This window comes from Rana temporaria, chromosome 1 (genome assembly GCF_905171775.1).
Source record: "Rana temporaria chromosome 1, aRanTem1.1, whole genome shotgun sequence".
NCBI classification, from domain to species: Eukaryota; Metazoa; Chordata; class Amphibia; order Anura; family Ranidae; genus Rana; species Rana temporaria.
In genome coordinates, this window is record NC_053489.1 from 389,719,663 (window position 1) to 389,744,836 (window position 25,174).

The 25,174-nt window shown below is 44.0% G+C and overlaps 1 protein-coding gene across 1 annotated transcript in view; it reads right to left on the reverse strand.

Moving 5' to 3' along the window:
* Positions 1–25,174, reverse strand: part of LOC120912131 (MAP kinase-interacting serine/threonine-protein kinase 2-like) — a 237,520-nt gene that overhangs the window by 169,711 nt on the left and 42,635 nt on the right. The window contains 1 exon segment of the mRNA XM_040322579.1: positions 18,128–18,284. Within this exon segment, the coding sequence (XP_040178513.1) occupies positions 18,128–18,175 (48 nt within the window). The 5' untranslated portion in view covers positions 18,176–18,284.

Genomic DNA, 25,174 nt, shown 5'->3' on the forward strand with positions numbered 1-25,174 from the left:
TGGTCAGATGCTTTGAGGGCAGAGGAGAGATCTAATAGACCCCAATTTTATTTTTATTTTTTTTAAGTACCCGTCACTACCTATTGCTATCATAGGGGGACATTTACATTCCCTGAGATAACAATACAAATTATAAAAAAATAAATACAAATAAATGGAAGGAACAGTTAAAAAAAAAAAGAAAAAAAAAGTAAAATTAATAATAATAAAAAAATATAAAAAAAAAAAAGCACCCGTCCCCCCCTGCTCTCGCGCAAAGGCGAACGCAAGCGCCGGTCTGGCTTCATATGTAAACAGCAATTGCACCATGCATGTGAGGTATCACCATGAAGGTCAGATCAAGGGTAGTCATTTTAGCAGCAGACCTCCTCTGTAAATCTAAAGTGGTAACCTGTAAAGGCTTTTAAAAATGTATGTAGTTTCTTGCCACTGGGCGTTTGTGCGCAATTTGTGCGCAATTTTAAAGCATGACGTGTTTGGTATCCATGTACTCGGCCGAAGATCATCTTTTTTATTTCATCAAACATTTGGGCAATATAGTGTGTTTTAGTGCATTAAAATAAAAACAAAAAAGTAATTTTTTCCAAAGAAAATAAAAAATGCAACACCCACCATTTTAATCTGTAGGGCCTTTGCTTTAAAATGATTTTTTATATATATATATATATATATATATATATATATATATATATATATATATATATATATATATATATATATATATATATATATATATATATATATATATATGGCTTTTTTTCAGGAGGAACTTGGGGGAACTCAGTTCCACCACCTTTGGCTCAGACCCTTTGGTGCCCGCTCACCACAATCACTTGTAAACACAGAAGTCTGGTTTCTGTGTTTACAAGTGACAGCTCTGCACTCTGTGTGTTACCCCCTGAACTCTGCACTCTGTATGCAATGCAATCCTGGTATTTAATTCCCCTTTAAGACCCTTCTACTGTTTGTGAAATTTGAATGGGGTCGTGGTTGAGTTCCTGCGCCTATTTTTTGAGAAAAAAAGCTCTGTATATGTATATATGTATATATATATATATATATATATATATATATATATATATATATAATATAAAATGTTTGGGGGTTCAACATAATTTTGTTGCAAAAAAAGAAAAATGTTTTTCTCATGTAAACAAAGTGTCAAAAAGGGCTTCGTCTTCAAGTGGATGATGTGTGACATAAGCTTCTAAAATGTTGTGCATAAAATGCCAGGACAGTTCAAACCCCCCCCCCCCAAATTAACCCATTTTGGAAAGTAGACACCCCAAGCTATTTGCTGAGAGGCATGTCGAGTCCATGGAATATTTTATATTTTAACACAAGTTGCGGGAAAAAAATATGATTTTTTGTACTCACTAAGTCGCCGCCTTACACACCTGTGAGACAGACGCTTGATGTCGGGAAAGCCCAGGAAGCACCAATTGCACTGGTCAAATGTGCAGTGACTGAAAAGGGGGGCGCCCGCCCCTTCAGAGCATAGGCCTGTATGACGGTCTGCCTGATCCACCGAGAAATGGTGGCCGACGAGACCGCCAGGCCCTTTTGTGGACCGGATTCAGACACAAAAAGTGAGTCAGACCTCCGAAACGGAGCCGTAGCAGACAGGTACACCCACAGTGCACGTGCCATGCCTAAAGTATGTAACGCAACCTCCTTAGGATGCGCCGGCTGAGGACACAAGGACGGAAGTACAATGTCCTCGTTAAAGGGGTTGTAAACGTTTGTTTTTTGTTTTCTAAATAGGTTACTTTAAGCTAGTGCATTGTTGGTTCACTTACCTTTTCCTTCAATTTCCCTTCTAAATGTTTTTTTTTCTTTATTTTCTTTGTCTGAATTTCTCACTTCCTGTTCCTCCTCAGTAAGCTGTTCAGTAAGCTGTTCTAAATGACTTTCCACTGCTCGGATGATGGTGGAAAGCTTACTGAGGAGAAACAGGAAGTGAGAAATTCAAACAAAGAAAAAAAACATTTATAAGGGAAATCGAAGGAAAAAGGTAAGTGAACCAACAATGCATTAGCCTAAAGGAACCCATTTAGAAAATAAAAGACGAACCTTTACAACCCCTTTAAGAGGAAAAGCCGAAACCACCTTCGGAAGAATGGAAGGTTGCGGGCGCAACACCGCCTTATCCTTATGGAGGACCAAGTATGGCAACTTGCAGGACAAAGCCACCAACTCAGAAACACGTCTGACAGAAGTACAGGCATACCCCACTTTTAAGTACACAATAGGGTTTATTTACTAAAGCTGGAAAGCGCAAAATCAGGCTCACTTCTGCATAGAAACCAATGATCTTCTAACCCCAGCTTGTTCAATTAAGCCTGCTAAAAAAACCTGGAAGCTCATTGGTCTTTATGCAAAAGTGAGCCAGATTTTGGGCTTTCAAGCTTTAGTAAATAAACCCCATTGTGTACTTAAGAGTGGGGTATGCCTGTAATGGCCACCAAAAAGGCCACCTTCTGAGATGGTGTCAAGAGAGGAATCTCTCTGATGTTTTCAAAGGGAGGGTTCTGAAGAACCGAGAGCAAGTTTAAATCACAAGGGGGAAGAGGTGCTTTAAGAGGGGAAAGTATATGATGAACCCCCTACACAAAGGTACCCACCAGAGAATGGGCTGCCAAAAGCCGCTGAAAGACCACAGCCAAGGCTGAAATGTGTCCCTTAATGGTGCTTAAGGCAAGTTTTTGATCCACTCCACGCTGTAAAAACAGCAGGATCCAGGACAGAGTTTGTCCGTGGACGGCACCCCATCTCTTCGCACAGAGATTTAGGCCTTCAAGGTGCGATGGTAGATCTTCCTGGAAGAAGACTTCCGTGCAGCAGGATGCAGTATGGGACCTTGAGATAGAAGGTCCTCCAGCATTGGCAGCCCCCAGGCGCACTAGATCAGTGTACCACAGACGCCGGGCCAATCCGGACCAATTAGAATCATCGGGATCCCCTTTGGCCTCCCACTCTGCGGAGCAACTGGAGGAAGCAACTTTAATGGGGGGAAAGGCATAAATTAGCCTATACTGACCCCACAGGGCCACCAACGCGTCTGCCCAAGGATCTCTGGACCTTATTGGCTGTCTACCCGGGTTCCAGTAAGCCGGCAGTGGATCCAGGAGGTTAATAGGATTCTCATAAGGGAAAAGAATACATACTCCCATAGGAAAGCGTCACAAAAATTTGATAACATATGGCAGTGCTGGTTGGGTTCCACGGAGGTAGCTCCTCCACAACTAGTCCTTAATAGGTTTTTACAGGGATAATGACTTGGATGGGTGGACCATTAGGATGTGACCGTTTCTTAAAACTACTGGACGCGAGGGTAACGGGACGGGTGGCTTGAGAAATGATCTGTTGGTGTCATCAGGCTGTGCTGGTTTTTGTTTTATTTTTGTTCTCCCCCCCCCTTTTTGTTTGTTATTGTTTTTTTTATATCTCTGTTTCCTCTCCTGGAAGATGTAGCAAGGGGCGGAATGGAAGTTGTACATGGTACTTATTTCAGTAATGTTATTGAGATTGTGTATTACTCCTTGTTTTTGTACAACTGACAATGTATCCTGTGTAGCCCTTTTTCTTTTGGGTCACTTAATTGCTATGTCTGTGCCCTTTTTGCTTTTTTCACAATAAAAACTTTTCTGATTTAAAAAAAAAAAAAGGATCTCTGGACCTGGCCACGAACCAGCACCTTGCAGTTGAGACAAGAGGCCAGGAGGTCCACATCCAGTGTGCTCCACCGCCTGCAAAGGAGTTGAAACACCTCCGGATGTAATGACCATTCTCCCTGGTCCAGCATCTGGCGACTCAGGTAGTCTGCCAGTACGCCTGGAATGTAGACGGCCGACAGAGTCGGCACGCTTCTTTCCGCCCACCTTAGGATGTGAGCGACCTCGGACACTGCCGCCGAGCTCAGTGTTCCGCTGTGGCGTTGTCTGACTGGATCCTGATTGGGCGACCTTGTAACCTCCTCCACCACAAGAAGAGGCATAGCCTGAAGTTCCAGGACATTGATCGGCAGACGGGATTCCTCCAGAGTCCAGCGACCCTGGGCCAACCGGACCCCCCAGATGCCCCCCAACCTGTGAGGCTGGCATCTGTCGTAGTCACTGTCCACCGGATGTAGCCCACGATGGCAATGCCTTGCTGTCTCAGCAAAGCTAGGATTGGTGCGATGTTAGGATAATACTTCCCCTGTGATCAAACTTCAAGTGTTCTAGAAGCAAGGTCATTTATTTCAAATGTACCGGTACAGATGGATAAGACTTTCATGCTGAGAAAAAAGCAGAAGTCACATACAGACACGATGTGTGTGACCTTTTTATAGAGTCAACAGGAAGAATACTATTGGCTAAAAGTTCACTGGTGGCTCATGACGCAAAACAGCTTAAGGCCCCTTTCACACTGGGGCGGGAGGCGCGGTGGCGGAATAGCGGCGCTATCCTGTCGGAATTTCTGCGGGATTGGGCCGCTAGAGGTGCGGTATTAACCCCCGTTGGTGGCCGATAAAGGGTTAATACCACCTGCAATGCGCCTCTGCAGAGGGTTTCCCATTGTTTTAAATGGGAAGGAGCGGTGAAGGAGCGATATACATACCGCTCCTCTCACTGCTCCAAAGATGCTGCTTGCAGGAGATTTTTTTCTCTCCTGCCAGCGCATCGCCTCAGTGTGAAAGCCCTCAGGTTTTCACATTGAGAAGGCTGGGCAGGGGTTTTTCAGGCGGTATTTAGGCGCTATTTTTAGCGCTGTACCGCCTGAAAAACTCCTCAGTGTGAAAGGGGCCTTACTGCCAATCGGTGTCTTTTTTTACAATTCATAGCAAAGCTTGATTTTTAGGAAGTAACTTAAAACAATAGAAAAATACAAGTTAGAAGCAACGTGTCTTTAGAAGCCATTTCAGAAATCGGAATCCATTTTAAATTTCTATAGTCACACAATAGACATAAAAAACGTTTCCAACATGCAAGCACCTTGGTGAAAACTCTTGGTGCAGACGCTAGACCAAAAGGAAGGGCCATAAACTGATAGTGGTCCTCCCCTATCGCAAAGCGCAGAATTCTCTGGTGACTTGCGTAAATTGGGACATGCAAGTATGCGTCCTTGATGTCCAAGGATGCCAGAAATTCCCCCGGATGGAGGGCAGCTACCATTAAACGAATGGATTCCATGCAGAACTTCCTTACCCTCACGAAAGCATTTAGGGCTTTGAGGTCCAGGATCGGACAAACCCCTTCCTTCTTTGGGACCACAAACAGATTAGAATAAAAACCCTGAAACCTCACGTCCTGCGGGACGGGTAAAATCACTCAGCAAGTCCTGCACTGCCCCTAACAGGGCAGACCAACGAGCCGGAAAAAGAGGGAGACTTAAGGGAAAGAATCTGTTAGGTGGATAGGAAAAAAAAACTCTATCTTGTACCCCAAAGAGACCACCTCGCAGACCCACTGGTCGGAGAGCAGGGAGGTCCACCAAGTCGTGGACCTGCAAAGCCGTCCCCCCACCCATAAGTCGGGCTGGGGCAAGACTTCTTGCAGTGGCCGGCTTGGATGCCGGCTTGTTCAGGTTACGCACCCAGGGACGCTTTTGTCCCCAGCTGAGCCCTTGTTGGCCTGGGAGGGTTTACCCGCGGGCCCTGACTGACGAAAATACCGCTTCTGCGTAGGAAAAGAAGGACCCGGCTTACGGCGGGGCTCCTTCCCCTTGGTGGACTGAGGGAGGAGAGTGCTCTTGCCCCCAGTGACATAGTTGATAATGTCATCCAGCGAGGAATCAAAAAGCCTCCCACCTTTTTGAAGGGTAAATCTGCCAGGGCTTTTTTGGAAGCTTGGTCAGCAGACCAGCATTCCAGCCAAATGAGGCGGCGCAAAACCACTGCCGAAACAGAAGCTCTGGATATCAAGTGGGCTGCATCCAGAGAAGAATCACAGACCTATACAAGGCCCTGGACCAGCTGGTCCGCCAGCCTAATAACTTCTGGAGGAAGTTGGTGCTCCTCCAGACTGGTGCAAAATCTTTGCCCATTCAGCGAGTGTCTGAGACACCAGGGTAGTGGCCACAATAGGCCGCAAGGCAGACCCCAGCATGGTAAACATGGAGCGGGTCAGTGCTTCGGACCTTCTATCAGTCTGGTCCTTAAAGGCAGGGGTCCCTTCAATAGGGAGAGTGGTCACTTTATTTAACCGGGCAACCGGAGGATCCACTACCGGAGGAGAGGCCCACCTTAAGAGGCTCTCCTCAAAAGGGTACCGAACCGTCAGGCGGCGAGGGACCACAAAAGCCTTCTGCGGCTTTTCCCATTCCGTATCAATGAACTTGTCAAAAAAGGAAACCTAAGGAAAAACCTTCACAGAGCGGTCTGATTTGTGTGACCCAAAAAAGACCAAGCCCTCAGAGGATGCCTCAGCTGCACTATCCAGCTTAAGGGAGTCCCTTACAGCATTAATAAGCGCACTGACAAGTGCCCTGTCTAGTACTGACCCAAGTGAGGAGTCTTCCTCACAAGGAAGGTTCTAGTCCACTTCCACAGACAACACAGAACCAGGGACCTGAGCCACAGCCAGGTCCTGGTCTGAGTCAGAGCATTTCCATGGGAACCGCAGGTGCAGGAGCACCAGCTGCCACCTCTGGCATGTTTGGGAAAGGAGAACCAGACAGACAATGACTCCATAACCAGACAGCTCTCAGGAACCCATCCAAGACCTTGATAAAGCCCACCCTCCTTGCTGGGCTGACCGGGGGTTACCCAGGGGACTCCCCAACCACAGGAGGAGTCTGTCCAGCGCCGCTGCCCACCCTCAGAACAGTGTGTGTGTGAGGGGAAAAAGGCGTGAGGTAAAATCATGAGGAGATCTGTGCTGCGTGCTGTAGAAGCCAGCAATAGAGGCCAAAACCACCTCCAAAAATGGCCACCGGACGCCTCAGAGCAGGGCACGGCCACAGTAAAATGGCCGACCGCAATAGTAAGCTGCGCCATAGCGCGACCACAACAAAATGTCCACAAATGGGATTTCACAATAACAGCAAACTACAAAAAAAGGCGCCGGCGCCGACAAAATGGCGGCAAAATGCCGCAATGTGGATGAGAAGGCCTAATGAGGCCTTTCTGAGTCAAACATACCCTCACAGAAATACACAGGCCCAGACATCCCACAGTCCCCAGGTGGGAAAAGGAGCCCCCCCCCCCAGTGGCAGCAGAGCAACAGAGGGAAACATGACAGCAGGGAAAGGAGGATAGGAGGACCCCCTCACCCCAGGAATGCCCAGCCATACCGACCCGCCGAGGCGGGAAGGACTGTACTTACCCATCCATGCAAGGACTCACTGACGCATTCCAGACAGGCATACAACCGCATTGGAGTAGCTGTCGGTCCGGTCCACTGTGAGTGAGACAACACTACAGCCCAGTCCTGTGTGGACCCCGGAGCAAAAGCTCACTGGCCACCCCAGGAGTCATGGGGTATGTGGTGGCAGACCCAGCCTCTTAGCAATGGTGTGCTCACGCTCGCTGGCCGGAATGAGGAGACTACAAGGATCTATATATCTAGCTTGTCTCTCAGCCAACAGTTGATAGAAGATTCTCAATAAAGAAAATAAAATAAAAATACAAATTTCCGCAGGGCGCTGGGCCCAAAGAGAGCCATACGTCCTTCTCCTTTGCTAGGCAGAAAAAACTGAGGCTGCATGCTGCAGGGAGGAGGGTTATGTCCGGAGGGACTGCCCCCTGGGCGGGGCTTTTCAACTCTGTTAAAGTAACATGTATTTAATTATCTAACATGTTTCTCCCTAGTCCTCTCCTGTGAACAGGAACAGAAATACGGTAATTTGGTTATACCTTGTCATGTTTATGATTATGCATTTTAATTAATTTTCTACATCCGGTTAATTTTTGTGCCTCATTCAAAGTCCCAAACTTCCGTCCTCCTTTATATTAAAAACATATTGCATTTGAAAGATTGCTGCGCAAATACCACGCGTCATAATAAATTGCAACCATCGCCATTTTATTCGCTAGGGCCTCTGCGAAAAAAATATTACAATGTTTGGGGGTTCTGAGTTATTTTCTAGCAAAAAAATTAATTATGATTTTTACATGTAGGAGAGGAATGCCAGAATTGGCCCGGTATGGAAGTGGTAAAATAAAAGCAGAAATACACTCACTATTTTAAAGCGGTTGTAAACCGCATAAACTTTTTTTTTTTTCCCCCAAACCTGCAATGCAAAAGGCATAATAGGCTAGTATGCACCGCATACTAGCCTATTATGAAATACTTACCTCGGAACGAGGTGTGTACCACTTACCTGGTCCACGCCGAGCAGGATGTCATCTTGCTCCGGCGTGTCTTCCGGGTATCGCCGCTCCAGCGCTGTGATTGGCTGGAGCGGCGATGACGTCACTCCCGCGCGTGCGCGCGGGAGATTTAAAATCGGCAGGGTCCGGCGATGCCGGTCCTTCAGCCGTGGATTCCCCCCTGCGCATGCGCCGCCCGCATTGCGGGGGTAATATCTCCTAAACCGTGCAGGTTAAGGAGATATTATCCTTACCTACAGGTAAGCCATGTTGTAGGCTTACCTGTAGGTAAAAGTCCAAATAGTGGGTTTACAACCACTTTAAGTGCCATTCAGACCTGACATCTGGTGTATGCAGCATTGGTTAACAGGAGTCTTGGCGGGCGCTTGGTTCGCAACCCGAAAGTGTGGCGTGGTCTCTGGCCTGGAGATGGCATCAGCTGAAGTTATGTCATGACGACGTGGAATTAGCTTTGACTTTTTTTTAAACCTGATTGGTCATCTTCAGGAAGCTGAGTGAAACTGAAAACATTCATATTGCGCAAAACACCAAGAGGTATACCCCACAAGCGCATAGACATCAGATAGTACACAGTTTAAAGGTGGTTGTTTACATGATAATTATGGTATAGAAAGACAAGTGTGTTTTTTATAGATTGTTTGTTTTTAAAGATCTACAGTATTTTACATTGCAAGGATTTTAACAAACTTTGTTGCAGATTTACATCTTTTGTTATTCTGGAGAAATAGTGGTTTGCCTCTCGGGGGATCAGAAAGGAATTTTTTCCCCTGCTGTAACAAATTGGAGCATGCTTTTCTGTGGTTCTTCACCTTCCTCTGGATCAACTGAGTGAAGGATTGTGTGTATGGGATTGTATTTATTTTTTAGTTGAACTGGATGGTCTTTTTTCAACCCGACTATGCAAATGTGCCAGTGTCCATGTGTAGAGCCCAGTGTTTATTGGAGTGATTTTCTAATTATTAACCTCCCTGGCGGTATGATTCTGTCTGGAATTACGTACCAAAAGCGGTACAATTATTTGCAAGGAAATTTGGCGTTTTATACTGTAGGCCTGTAATTCTAAGGCCCCGTACACACGAGAGGATCGATCCGCTGGAATTGATCCGCGGACCGGTTTCAGCGGATAGATCCCCTGGTGTGTTTCAGCGGATAGATCCAGCGGATCAAGATTTCTTAGCATGCTAAGAAATCTATCCGCTGGAATCCAGTCCAGCGGATTGATCCGCTGGTCTGTACAGACTCAGCGGATCAATTCGTCCGATTCCATCCCTCGCATGCGTCGTAATGATTCGACGCATGTGTGGAAGTCCTTATATGACAGCGTCGCGCACGTCGCCGCGTCATCATCGCGGCGACGACGCGACACGTCACCGCGGAGGGAATTCCGCGGGGATTTTGATCTCATGGTTAGATCAACTAGGCCTTAGGAATAACTCACTTAAATCTGACCAAACAAGAGTCTAATAGGCATCCCGGGTATGACATTTTTTTAAAAACAAAATGATAAATTATAATATAATAAATAATTATAACAAATAATAATATAATTCTAATAAAAATTATTCAATAATGTAATCAACTCAAAATCACTGAAATTTTCTCAGTTGCAGAATTGTCGCTGTCATTATTTTATTTTTTTTATGACGAATTTCCCCACAAATCGCTATCGCACAATTTTGCAAGTGATTATAATTTATTATCGCTGTTTTCTAGCTGCTCTAAAACCATTTTTGACATAAAGGGACACTTTTGGTTGCTATGGACAATCTACAGTTTGCAGGCAGAAAAAAAGGTTTTTATTATACAAAAGAACATGCAGGGCACTGGGCACTGGGCAGACCACTAGGGACAAGGGGGGTGTGTTTTTTTTACATACAGTACTGTAATCTATAATTTGGCGCGATCTCCGCTCCCGTGTGTCGTAACGTCGCAGGGAACGGAGATCGGCGGCACAGGAGGACGCTGTGTGAATCGAGCGAGGTCCCGCTCGCTCACACATCGCGGTGACATCGCTGGATCCAGGACAAGGTAAGCCAGCGCACGCTGCAGGCTCTGCATAGCTACCCCGAGCGTGACTCGGGGATACCGATCGCAGCAGAAAAAATACCGCCAGGAGGGTTAACCAGCTTCTGCACCTGCAGCGCTCCATTGAAGAAATAGGCAAGATTTGCATCCTTTTAGATGCGATTTCCTTTGGGAGTATCTCACCAAAAATTTAATTTTGTTGCAAGGGATACCAAAAATCAGATTTTTACAGTTGTTTTCATAAGTTTACATACCTTGGCAGAAGTTATGATTTCTTGGTTATTTTTCAGAGAATATGAATGAGAACAAAACTTTTTTCACTCATTGTTAGTGTTTGGCTGAAGCCATTTATTATCAAATCAACTGTGTGTACTCTTTTTAAATCATAATCACAACAGAAACTACCCAAATGACCCTGATCAAAAGTTTACATATCTCAGTTCTTAAAGTGGTTGTTGGCCCCGATCCTGCTGTTCTGGGGTCCTACGGCGGCTCCTCCTTACAATAGCTAACCCCCTCAGGAAAGCTTTTTTCCGAGAGGGTTATCTTGTGGGCGCGCTCCAGTGTCATACAGTCGGCGTCCATAGCCGCTGAGTGTATGACTCAGACCCGCCCCCCCCCCCCGGCGCCCATGTCATTGGATTTGATTGACAGCAGCAGGAGCCAATGGCTGCGCTGCTATCAATCTATCCAATCAACGCCGAGACTCCGTGAAGAAGAGGATGCCGTGGGCGCGCAGAGCAGGTGAACTGGCTCATGCATGTAAAACGGTTGGGCCCACGACAGCCAGGTGTTTTTTTACCTTAATGCATAGGATGCATTAAGATGAAAAAAACACAAACCTATACAACCCCTTTAATACTGTGTATTGCCCCCTTTAACATCAACGACAGCTTGAAATGTTTTGTGGCATTTGTGGATGAGGGCCTTTATCTTCTCAGATGGTAAAGCTGCCCATTCCTCTTGGTAAAAAGCCTTCAGGTCCTGTAAATTTTTGGGCCTTCTTGCATGAACTGCACGTTTGAGATCTCCCCAGAGTGGTTCACTGATATTGAGGTCAGGAGACAGATTGCAACTCCAGAACCTTCACTTTATTCTGCTGTAGCCAATGACAGGCCGACTTGGCCTTGTGTTTTGGAACATTGTCATGTTGGAATGTCCAAGTACATCCCATGCACAGCTTCCTGGCTGATGAATGCAAATGTTCCTCTAGTATTTTTTGAAAACGTACTGCTTTCATCTTGCCAACAATTTTGACCAAATTTTCTGTGCCTTTTAATGATCACACATCCCCAAAACATCTGCGACCCACCTCCATACCTTTCATCATAGGCCTTGTTTGACTCCTCTCTAAATGTAGCATTTATTGTTGTGGCCAAAAAGTAAAATTTTGGTCTCATCACTCCGAATAACTTTGTGCCAAGTTTGAGGCTTGTCTATGCTGTTTGGCATATTGTAAGCGGGATACTTTGTGGTATTTGCGTAGTAATGGTTTTCTTCTGGCAACTTGACCATGCAGCCCATCTTTCTTCAAGTGCCTCCTCATTGTGCATCTTGAAACAGCCACACCACATGTTTTCAGACAGTCCTGCATTTCATACATGCCAGTGTCCATGTGTAGAGCCAGTGTTTATTGGAGTGATTTTATAAATTATTAACCAGCTGCTGCACCTGCAGCGCTCAATTGAAGAAATTGGCAAGATTTGCATGTTTGCGTTATTCATATTCTCAGATAAATGGCCAAGAAATAATAAATTCTGCCAGGGTATGTAAACTTATGAGCACAACTGTATCTTTGTGTAGACTTCTGGGATCTCTCTATAAAAAGGGGACCTGTCACATCCCACACTCTTACAATAAAAAAATTATATTATATATATATATATATATATATATATATATATATATACATACATATACACACACACATATACACACACACACGTCCAGATTCACATACCTGGGCGCATAGTTATGCCGACGTAGTGTAGAGCGGCGAGCACAGTATTTTCGAAATACTTGCTCCCAACGTTGCGCCGGTGTAACTTAAATCCGTCGGCGTAAGCCCGCCTAATTCAAAGTATCATGCAAATGATGGTCCGAATGAACGGGGCATGCTCAGAATCACGTTGAAGATACTCCCTAAGATACGACGGCTCAATGCCTACGACGTTAACGTAACCTACGCCCAGCCCCATTCACCTACTACTACATAAACAACGTAAAATACGACGGCTGTTCCGTCGTCCATACCTTTGCATGGGATGCGCCTCCTATAGGTGGAATAACTTTACGCCGGACGTACGCCTTATGGCATATACTACTGCGACAGGCGCAAGTACGTTCGTGAATCGGCGTATCTCAGTCATTTGCATATTCGACGCGGAAATCAATGGAAGCGCCCCTTGCGGCCAGCGTAAATATGCACCCAGGCTCCGACGGGTGGCATATACTACTGCGTAGTATATGCCTTATGGCATATACTACTGCGACAGGCGCAAGTACGTTCGTGAATCGGCGTATCTCAGTCATTTGCATATTCGACGCGGAAATCAATGGAAGCGCCCCTTGCGGCCAGCGTAAATATGCACCCAGGCTCCGACGGCGTAGGAAACTTACGTCGGTCGGATGAAGCCACATTTCAGGCATATCTTGCATTAAGAATCAGGCGCATAGATACGACGGCGCACATTGACACTTACGCGGCGTATCTGTAGATACGTGGCGTAAGTGTTACCTGAATCCGGGCCACTGTATTTATTGGTGTATAACACTCACTTTTTTACCCTTAAAATAGAGGGTAACCTGTGCCTGCGTGTTATACGCAGGGGGCTGTGGAAAGTTTTTTTTTTCTGAAACTTCCGTCCTAAAGTTAGGGTGCGTATTATACGCAGATAAATACGGTATATATTTTCAAAAGTGACCTGTAAATAGCAACTGCACCATACACGTGAGGTATCGCCACATATGTCCAGAACGAGAGCAACAATTCTAGCACCATAAACCTTAATAACCCTTAAAGGCAAGGCTTTGAAAGCATTGCCTTTAAGGATTTTTAGGTACCGAAGTTTGGCGCGGGCTTAAAGTGTGACATGTTTGATATCCATTTACTTGACATATCTTTTTTTAATACTTTACCAAAATATTGTGCATTATATTGTGTTTTTGTCCATTAAAATTATTTTTTTTTAGTTGCGTTTGAAAAACCGCTGCACAATTATTGTGACACAAAAATATGCAACATCCACCATTTTATTCTCTATGACCTCTGCTTAAAAAATATATAATGTTTGGGGGGTTCAAAGTAATTATCTAGAAAAAAAATATGTTTTTTTACATGCAAGAGGAATGCCAGAACTGGTAAGGACAGTAGTTAAACGATGCTACATATGAATAGAAAACTAAAAAAAAAAAAAAAAAATGATATATATATATATATATATATATATATATATATATATATATACACACACACATGCATATACAGGTCATTCTCAAAAAATTAGCATATTGTGATAAAGTTCATTATTTTCTGTAATGTACTGATAAACATTAGACTTTCATATATTTTAGATTTATTACACACAACTGAAGTAGTTCAAGCCTTTTTATTGTTTTAATATTGATGATTTTGGCATACAGCTCATGAAAACCCAAAATTCCTATCTCAAAAAATTAGCATATTTCATCCGACCAATAAAAGAAAAGTGTTTTTAATAAAAAAAAAGTCAACCTTCAAATAATTATGTTCAGTTATGCACTCAATACTTGGTCGGGAATCCTTTTGCAGAAATGACTGCTTCAATGCGGCGTGGCATGGAGGCAATCAGCCTGTGGCACTGCTGAGGTGTTATGGAGGCCCAGGATGCTTCGGTAGCGGCCTTAAGCTCATCCAGAGTGTTGGGTCTTGCGTCTCTCAACTTTCTCTTCCCAATATCCCACAGATTCTCTATGGGGTTCAGGTCAGGAGAGTTGGCAGGCCAATTGAGCACAGTAATACCATTTACCAGTGGTTTTGGTATTGCGAGCAGGTGCCAGGTCGTGCTGAAAAATGAAATCTTCATCTCCATAAAGCTTTTCAGCAGATGGAAGCATGAAGTGCTCCAAAATCTCCTGAAAGCTAGCTGCATTCACCCTGCCCTTGATAAAACACAGTGGACCAACACCAGCAGCTGACATGGCACCCCAGACCATCACTGACTGTGGGTACTTGACACTGGACTTCAGGTATTTTGGCATTTCCCTCTCCCCAGTCTTCCTCCAGACTCTGGCACCTTGATTACCGAATGACATGACTTTGCTTTCATCCGAAAAAAAGTACTTTGGACCACTGAGCAACAGTCCAGTGTTGCTTCTCTGTAGCCCAGGTCAGGCGCTTTTGCCGCTGTTTCTGGTTCAAAAGTGTCTTGACCTGGGGAATGCGGCACCTGTACCCCATTTCCTGCACACGCCTGTACACGGTGGCTCTGGATGTTTCTACTCCAGACTCAGTCCACTGCTTCCGCAGGTCCCCCAAGGTCTGGAATCGGTCCTTCTCCACAATCTTCCTCAGGGTCCGGTCACCTCTTCTCGTTGTGCAGCGTTTTCTGCCACACTTTTTCCTTCCCACAGACTTCCCACTGAGGTGCCTTGATACAGCACTCTGGGAACAGCCTATTCGTTCAGAAATTTCTTTCTGTGTCTTACCCTCTTGCTTGAGGGTGTCAATGATGGCCTTCTGGACAGCAGTCAGGTCGGCAGTCTTACCCATGATTGCGGTTTGGAGTAATGAACCAGGCTGGGAGTTTTTAAAAGCCTCAGGAATCTTTTGCAGGTGTTTAGAGTTAATTAGTTGATTCAGATGATTAGGTTAAGAGCTTGTTTAGAGAACCTTTTCATGATATGCTAATTTTTTGAGATAGGAATTTTGGGTTTTCATGAGCTGTATGCCAAAATCATCAATATTAAAACAATAAAAAGGCTTGAACTACTTCAGTTGTGTGTAATGAATCTATAATATATGAAAGTCTAATGTTTATCAGTACATTACAGAAAATAATGAACTTTATCACAATATGCTAATTTTTTGAGAATGACCTGTACATACATACATACATACACACAGTGCCTTGCGAAAGTATTCGGCCCCCTTGAACTTTGCAACCTTTTGCCACATTTCAGGCTTCAAACATAAAGATATAAAACCAGATTTTTTTTTTTTTGAAGAATCAACAAGTGGGACACAATCATGAAGTGGAACGAAATTTATTGGATATTTCAAACTTTTTTAACAAATAAAAAATTGAAAAATTGGGCGTGCAAAATTATTCAGCCCCCTTAAGTTAATACTTTGTAGCGCCACCTTTTGCTGCGATTACAGCTTGGGGTATGTCTCTATCAGTTTTGCACATCGAGAGACTGACATTTTTGCCCATTCCTCCTTGCAAAACAGCTCAAGCTCAGTGAGGTTGGATGGAGAGCGTTTGTGAACAGCAGTTTTCAGTTCTTTCCACAGATTCTCAATTGGATTCAGGTCTGGACTTTGACTTGGCCATTCTTACACCTGGATATGTTTATTTGTGAACCATTCCATGGTAGATTTTGCTTTATGTTTTGGATCATTGTCTTGTTGGAAGACAAATCTCCGTCCCAGTCTCAGGTCTTTTGCAGACTCCATCAGGTTTTCTTCCAGAATGGTCCTGTATTTGGCTCCATCCATCTTCCCATCAATTTTAACCATCTTCCATGTCCCTGCTGAATAAAAGCAGGCCCAAACCATGATGCTGCCACCACCATGTTTGACAGGGGGGATGGTGTGTTCAGGGTGATGAGCTGTGTTGCTTTTACGCCAAACATAATGTTTTGCATTGTTGCCAAAAAGTTCGATTTTGGTTTCATCTGACCAGAGCACCTTCTTCCACATGTTTGGTGTGTCTCCCAGGTGGCTTGTGGCAAACTTTAAACGACACTTTTTATGGATATCTTTAAGAAATGGCTTTCTTCTTGCCCCTCTTCCATAACGGCCAGATTTGTGCAGTATACGACTGATTGTTGTCCTATGGACAGAGTCTCCCACCTCAGCTGTAGATCTCTGCAGTTCATCCAGAGTGATCATGGGCCTCTTGGCTGCATCTCTGATCAGTCTTCTCCTTGTATGAGCTGAAAGTTTAGAGGGACGGCCAGGTCTTCGTAGATTTGCAGTGGTCTGATACTCCTTCCATTTCAATATTATCGCTTGCACAGTGCTCCTTGGGATGTTTAAAGCTTGGGAAATCTTTTTGTATCCAAATCCGGCTTTAACCCTCCTGGCGGTAACCCCGAGCGTGACTCTGGGTTGATTTTTTTTCGACCAAAATCGGTAACCCCGAGTCACGCTCGGGGTAGGTATGCAGAGCCTGCAGCGCTCGCTGGCTTACCTTCTCCTGGATCCAGCGATGTCACCGTGCTGTGTGAGCGAGCGGGACCTCCGTTCCCTGCGACGTTACGACGCACGGGAGCGGAGATCGGCGCCAAATTCAAAAAAAGTAAACAAACACTATACATACAGTGTACTGTAATCTTATAGATTACAGTACTGTATGTAAAAAAAAACACACACCCCTTGTCCCTAGTGGTCTGCCCAGTGCCCTGCATGTTCTTTTATATAATAAAAACCTTTTTTTCTGCCTGCAAACTGTAGATTGTCCATAGCAACCAAAAGTGTCCCTTTATGTCAAAAATGATTATAATCACTTGCAGAATTGTGCGATAGCGATTTGTGGGGAAATTTGTCATTAAAAAAAAAAATTGACAGCAACAATTCTGCAACTCAGAAAATTTCAGTGATTTTGAGTTGATTACATTATTGAATAATTTTTATTAGAATTATATTATTTGTTATAATTATTTATAATTATTTATTATATTATAATTTATAATTTTGTTTTTAAAAAAAATGTCATACCCGGTATGCCTATTAGATTCTTGTTTGGTCAGATTTAAGTGAGTTATTCCTAAAAATTACAGACCTACAGTATAAAACGCCAAATTTCCTTGCAAATAATTGTACCGCTTTCAGCATGTTTTTTCTTAAAGAATCATACCGCCAGGGAGGTTAAACTTCTCCACAACAGTATCTCGGACCTGCCTGGTGTGTTCCTTGTTCTTCATGATGCTCTCTGCGCTTTAAACGGACCTCTGAGACTATCACAGTGCAGGTGCATTTATACGGAGACTTGATTACACACAGTCGGATTCTATTTATCATCATTAGTCATTTAGGTCAACATTGGATCATTCAGAGATCCTCACTGAACTTCTGGAGAGAGTTTGCTGCACTGAAAGTAAAGGGGCTGAAAAATTTTGCACGCCCAATTTTTCATTTTTTTATTTGTTAACCACTTAAGGACCGGACCAATATGCTGCTAAATGACCCAAGGGGTTTTCACAATTCGGCACTGCGTCGCTTTAACAGACAATTGTGCGGTCGTGCGACGTGGCTCCCAAACAAAATTGGCGTCCTTTGTTCCCCACAAATAGAGTTTTATATCTTTATGTTTGAAGCCTGAAATGTGGCAAAAGGTGGCAAAGTTCAAGGGGGCCGAATACTTTCGTGAGGCACTGTGTGTGTGTGTGTGTATATATATATATATATATATATATATATATTATATATATATATATATATGAATTTACATTTCAGCACAGTTTTTAATGACGGCTACAAAAAAAGTTTAGATTTTGGTATGAAGAGACACAACATTCTCAGTGCCTTCTGACCATCTGCCAAATAACTTGCCCTTTACTACAAAATGACAGTGATAAACTCACCTTAAATGATTGGTAAAAGCCGTTCTCTGGACTTTTTTTCTGCACCATATTTGCCACAGGAAAAAATAAATTCCGAAGAATGAAAAATGTCCAGGATTGGCAAAAGTGCGGATCCTATTATGAAGCGTGGAAGATCGCAGGTGGATGGAACTGGAACCTGTGTGATAAAATATTTCAAATATTAAACAATGCTTTATTTCTACTCCAATGGCATTACAGTTTTGCCACAGTTTTGTTACCCCTTCGCATAGCAATTCATATCACGTCTTTAGATGGCTTTGAGTAACAACATTGTGTTCCCCTTTAAGAGGATTGTGCCCCTCTGGTGGTAGCCATCACATCAGCTCTCCACATGCCATAAAACAAGGAAGGGAATGCCACAGTGCAGTAAATCAATACCTCACTTGTTTATTGAAATTGCACTCACCAGTATAAAATCACTTAAGCTATTATCACAAGATAATCACTTAACTTGGTAAGCTCCGGACCAGACACTTCCTAGCTCCGCCCTACGTGTTACGGCACCATTCGCATGGCTTCATCAGGGATGGCTAGGTGACTTTGCTGTAACCATGGTGATATGAGCGGCCAAGTTATCCCCTTAGGTGGATTGGAATGAAGCAATGGTCATTTTACTGGAGACCAACCAGCCCCAGCACAAATCAGAGTAAATCTAATGCCCATCTTACTAAAAGTTACTCACCCCTACTATTGAAAAAGAATATGGGATAACACAAAATGCTATTATAAAATACGCCAATTACCATAGCCAATAAACCCAAAGATATTGTTCAATTAAATGGCTAAAAAAATAAAAAATACAAAGCCAATAAAGCTGTAAGTCCAGATAAACGGTAGATAAAAAACTGAGAAAAGCCACACTCCAATTTCACCCCGCAAGCTATACCACTATAAATAATCCTACATACCCAGGCAGAGTTTGTCAGAACATATACAATGCCATAAAATAAATATATATAAAAAAACAAAAAAAAGATTGGCATGCATGCCTCAAAAAACAAACAAAAAAAACCCACACACAGTATAATAACCTACAAAAGCAGAGTTAAAGCGGATGTGCCATGGGGAAAAAATATTAAAAGCCAGCAGCTACAAATACTGCAGCTGCTGACTTTTAATATTAGGACACTTACCTGTCCTGGAGTCCAGCGCTGATCGCAGCAGAGCACGAGCGATCGCTCGTCACTCTGCTGCTCCCCCCGCCATCCACGCTGAGGGAACCAGGAAGTGAAGCGCTGCGGCTTCACTGCCCGGTTCCCTACGGCGCATGCGCGAGTCGCGCTGCGCCCGCCGATTGGCTCACACGCTGTGTGCTGGGAGCCGAGTGTTCCCAGCACACAACGGGCGACAGACAGGAAGTCAGAAAAACCCGTCTTTCGCCCGTAGCGTGTGGCCGGAAGTGGGTGCAAATACCTGTCTTTAGAGGAGGGGGGGGAGGGTTCCGATCAGCGGGACTCCACTTTAGGGTGGAGAACCGCTTTAAAGTCTAAAATGATACCAGACAAAATAGGGTGTCCATTTATAAAGCAGTGGAAAATATCCACTGCTCAGTTCTCTTCCATTCACTGAGGAGATCTCTATCCTCGAGTACCTGTTTATGAAGCAGTGTAGATCATTTCTCGTTTTGAGAAGTGAAGCGATCTATAAATGCTTTGAACAGTGGAGATTACCCCCTGATACTGTAATCTCGTGAGAGATAATAACATAACAGTACCAGAAATACACTGAAACACTCTGGTGTCTGTTTATTAACCACTTAACCCCTGGACCATATTGCTGGTCAAAGACCAGAGCACTTTTTGCGATTCGGCACTGTCGCTTTAACTGACAATTGCACTGTCATGCGACGTGGCTCCCAAACAAAATTGGCGTCCTTTTTTTTCCAACAAATCAAGCTTTCTTTTGGTGGTATTTGATCACCTCTGCGGTTTTTATTTTTGGCGGCTATAAAAACAATATTAATATATTAATATTAATATAATATAAACAATATATTTTAATAATAATGTTCTAAATGCATGTAATTAACACATTTTTTTGCTTAGATTAACTAATTGTCCTTCTCTACACACCACTGAAGAAGGTTACCCCGAAATGCGTCAGGGGTAAAGAAGATTTTTCATGTATTTACTTATATGGTGAAAATCATTGGAACTTTTTTTTTTACCTCAATATCCTGTATATTTGGAATACTATCAGTGCCTTAAAAGTCCACCCAGGGGAACCCCTTTTTTCTTTTCTCATACTCATTCACATAGGGTGGGGGGGGCAGGGATGGTGGGGGGGCCCGCCAACTAACGGCCAGGGTTGTTGGGAAGAGGCCCTTTTTTTTCCCTCATTAACATGGGGGGGGGGAAGGTGGGGGGGGGGGGCCACAGGGCTCCCCTGCCCCAAAGCACCTACTCCCCCCCCCCCCATGTTGAGGGCATGAGGCCTGGTATGGTTCAGGGGGGGGGTGCTCAGTCGTCCCCACCCCCTTTCCTGGACGGGCTGCGTGCTCGGATAAGTCTCCGTTTTTGACGTAGGGGGTTCCTCTTGAACTCCATACCAGACCTGAAGGGCCTGGTATGCTCTTGGAGGGGGAATCCATGATGTTTTTTTATTAGAATTTGGCATGGGAGTTTCCCCTCCTGGAGGAGACTTCAAGGTCGCGTTGTAAGTCACGCTGTGGATTCACGCTCAAGCCGTGTCCAAGTCGCCTTGCAAAGTCGCTCTAAAAGGCGTGTTGCCCCTGTGTGAGCCGGCTCTTACACTCACAACCTTGAACTATATTGCTAAGCCAGGGCTTCCAGAGGGGGGGAGGGGGCGTGTATCTGCCTCTCACTGAGCCGGACTCAAAAAACTTGCCTATATGAATCAATGGGAAAGGGACCTGAAACTGAACCTTACTTTTGCTCTGACTGAGTGGCTGGACATCGCTTATAATTTATTTAAAGTTGCCATTAATACGACGCTAATAGAGGCCAATTATAAAGCACTCCTGCGCTGGCACCTGGTTCCTACTAGGGTAGCCAAAATGCATTCTTCAACTTCGCCGAATTGTTTCAGACGGCAATGCCCCCTTGTGATTAGTTTCTGGATTAGGATATTTAATCTAATAAACTCAGTGACGGGGTGAACATTTGCAGATCTTTTTTCACAAACTGCCTGGGGATTTCTCCGTGGCTCCTTACCCATTACTTTCCTCCCCCCTTCCCCTAAACTATGCCCTTGTTCCTGCTCTCCATCATACATAGTAATATTACTGATGAGAAGCAATGGTTCGGTATCCATTAATACTCAGGATTCGGTTTTGTTTCTCTCCCCCCCCCCCCTCCCTTTTTTTTTTTTTGCTTAAAACATGCTTCTAAAAAGGTTACATTGAAATTAAATTTTACCACGTGTCCGTAACAACCCATGCAATCCATAGATACAAAAGAAACCAAAAACAAAGAAGTCCAGAAATTACATTTTTTATTTTTTTTTGTAATAAAGAGTGGAATGACACAGGGAAACAAAATATTAAACACTCTGACATTTATTTAATATTTCATACAAAATCCTTTGTTGGTAATGACAGCTTCACGACGCCTCCTGTATGGAGAAGCTAGTCGCATGCATTGCTCAGGTGTTGGTTTTGGCCCATTCTTCCAGTCTTTAAATCTTCAAGTTCCGTGGGCCTTTTCTATTAACTCTGATCTTTAGTTTTTTCCATAGATTTTCTATTGGATTCAGTCAGGTGATTGGCCGGGCCATTCTAGCAGCTTTATTTTCGTTCTGTGACCATGACAAAATGCCCACCCTTATTTAGCTTAATCATCCTGGTAGATTGCAGCAGATTTTAATTTTTTTTTATCAAATAGGTCTTGGTGCCATTTTCCATTCATCCTTCATTCTATGAAGTTTACCAGTACAGTAAACAGCCACACACCATGATGTTCCCACCTCCAAACTTCACTGTTGGTATGGTGTTTTTATGGGGTGATGTGCAGTGCCATTTGACCTCCAAATATGGTGTGTATTATGGCATCCAAAGAGTTAAATTTAGTCTCATCTGACCAGACTATATGTTCCAGTATTTTATAGGCTTGTCTAAATTTTGTGCATCAAACTTTAAACATGATTTTTCTTCAGCAATGGGGTCTTGCATGGTCAGTGTGCATACAGGCTATGGCGGGTGAATGCATTACTTATTATTTTCTTTGAAAACAAGTGTACCTGCTAATTCCAGGTCTTTCTGAAGATCTCGGTCCTTGGCTCTTGGACAACTCTTCTGATAATTCTTTTCACTTATTTGCCAGAAATCTTGGAAGGAGCCCCTGGTCGTGGGCGGTTTATGGTGAAATTATTTTCTTTCCACTTCCGGATTATGCCCCCAACAGTGCTCACTGGAACATTTAGAAGTCCTTCAGTAATCCATGCCATCAGTATGTTTTGTAACAATAAGGTTGCAAAGGTCGCGAGAGAGCTCTTTGGTTTTTCCCATTATAAGGTGTTTCTTGTGTGACACCCTGGTAATGAGACACCATTTTATAGGCCATGAGTTGAGATGGAACCCCTTTTTAGCTAAGATCAAGTGTTGTATCTGTTCTTATCAGTGATCCAGTGGGGGGGGGGGGGGGGGCACTGTGCTATTATCCTGACCAAGGTTGGGGGTGGTTGCTATGCAAACCTGCTGGAGTGATGGGGGCTTTGGAAGGTTGATACCGCTGGAACAGAAACCAGGGTGCCCACAGGCAGTTGGGGCATGGGAGTAATTCTACCCTGGTGGAAGAGTTTTGAACATTCTACCGTCGTCTGGTGGTGTGTGTGATTATAATTCATTATCGCTGTTTTCTAGCTGCTCTAAAACCATTTTTGACATAAAGGGACACTTTTGGTTGCTATGGACAATCTACAGTTTGCAGGCAGAACGGTTTTTATTATATAAAAGAACATGTAGGACACTGGGCAGACCACTAGGGACAAGGGGGTGTGTATTTTTTACATACAGTAATCTATAAGATTACAGTATACTGTATGTAAGGTGTTTGTTTACTTTTTAGAATTTGGCGCCGTTCTCCGCTCCCGTGCGTCGTAACGTCGCAGGGAACGGAGATCAGCGGTATACAGAGGGCACTGTGTGAATCGAGCGAGCACACCGCTCGCTCACACAGCGCGGTGGCATCGCTGGATCCAGGGACAAGGTAAGTAAACCCTGCCTATGGATGCTGCAAGGCGAGCCCGAGTCTGACTCGGGGTTACCGATCGCAGCAAAAAAATGTAACCCCGAGTCAGACTCGGAAATACTGCCAGGGGGGTTAATTTGAATTGACAAGGGCAGGATTGCTTCCATGCCTCTTTTTCCATCTTCGCTTTCATGTGTTCAATACGTCATTCCATTATATTGACACATAACTTTATTTCTGAACTTATTTGTTTTGGTTTCTTTGTATGTATAGATTGCATGGGTTACATAGTTGGCAAGGTTGAAAAAAAACAGAAGTCCAACCTAAATGTGTGATTTTATGTCAGTATTGCATTGTATAATCCTGTATGTTGCGGTCATTCAGGTGCTTATCTCAGGGTTTGACAAATCTGCTTGGAATCCAGGAGCCCGCTAAAAAAGATAAAAGCCAGAAAAGCGCACCCTGTCCCGCCGAGCTCACGCGCAGAAGGGAACGCATCGCGAGAGTGCCGCATATGTAAATGGTATTCAAACCACACATGTGAGGTATCGCTGCGATCGTTGGAGCGAGAGCAATAATTCTAGCCCTAGACCTTCTCTGTAACTCAAAACATGCAACCTAAAGAATTTTTTTAAAACGTCGCCTATGGAGATTTTAAAGGGTAAAAGTTTGTCGCCATATTACGAGCAGACACAATTTTGAAGTGTGACATGTTGGATATCAATTTACTCTTCATAACGCTTATCTTTCACACTATAAAAAAAAAAAATACCCGCCCTTTCTGACCAGAGGACTTTTTGCGATTCGGCACTGCGTCGCTTTAACGGACAATTGCGCGGTCGTGCGACGTGGCTCCCAAACAAATTGACGTCCTTTTTTTTCCCACAAATAGAGCTTTCTTATGGTGCCTGTGGAAGAGACTGCCACATCCTAACCGCTCTTAAGCCTCGTACACACGCACGGTTTTCTCGGCAAGAACCAGCAAAAGAGCTTTCTTGCCAAGTAAACCGTAAGTGTGTACGAGACTTTGAGGTTTCTCGTCAAGAAAACTGCCCAGTATTTCATCACCTCTGTAGTTTATTTTAAATTTTTTGCGCTATAAACAAAAAGAGCGACAATTTTGAAAAAAAAAATAATTTCCTCAGTCTAGGCCGGTACGTATTCTACATATTTTTGGTATAAAAAAAAAAAAAAAATCGCAATACTGGTTTGCGCAAAAGTTTTAGCGCCTACAAAATAGGGGACAGATTTTTTTTTTTTTACTAGTAATGGCGGCGATCTGCGATTTTTATTGGTACTGCGACATTATGGCGGACACATCGGACACATTTTTGGCACCATTCACATTTATACTGTGATCAGTGCTATAAATATGCACTAATTACTGTATAAATGTGACTGGCATTGAAGAGGTTAACACTAGGGGGTGAGGGATGGGTTAAATGTGTACCTTAGTGAGTGTTACTAACTGTGGGGGGAGGGGACTGACTGGGGGAGGTGACCGATCTGTGTCCCTATGTACAAGAGACACAGAATGGTCTCCTCTCTCCCTGATAGGAAGTGGATCTGTGTGTTTACACACACACAGATCATGTCCTTGTCTCTGTAACCGCCGATCGCGGGAGCCCAGCGGACATCGCGGCCACCAGGCACTCACATCGGCATCCCAGTGATGTGGCGGGCACGCGCGCCCCCCAGTGGCCAGGAGGAGCGGAGGCCGTAAAAACACGGCGGCTCAGAGAATTAGAACCACCCTGCGGCCGTATAAAGTCGTACGGCCGTCGGGAAGTGGTTAAAAAAAAAAAAGTGTATTCTTTCCCAAAAAAAAAGTGCGCTTGTTAAGACCACTGCACAAATACGGTGTGACAAAGTATTGCAA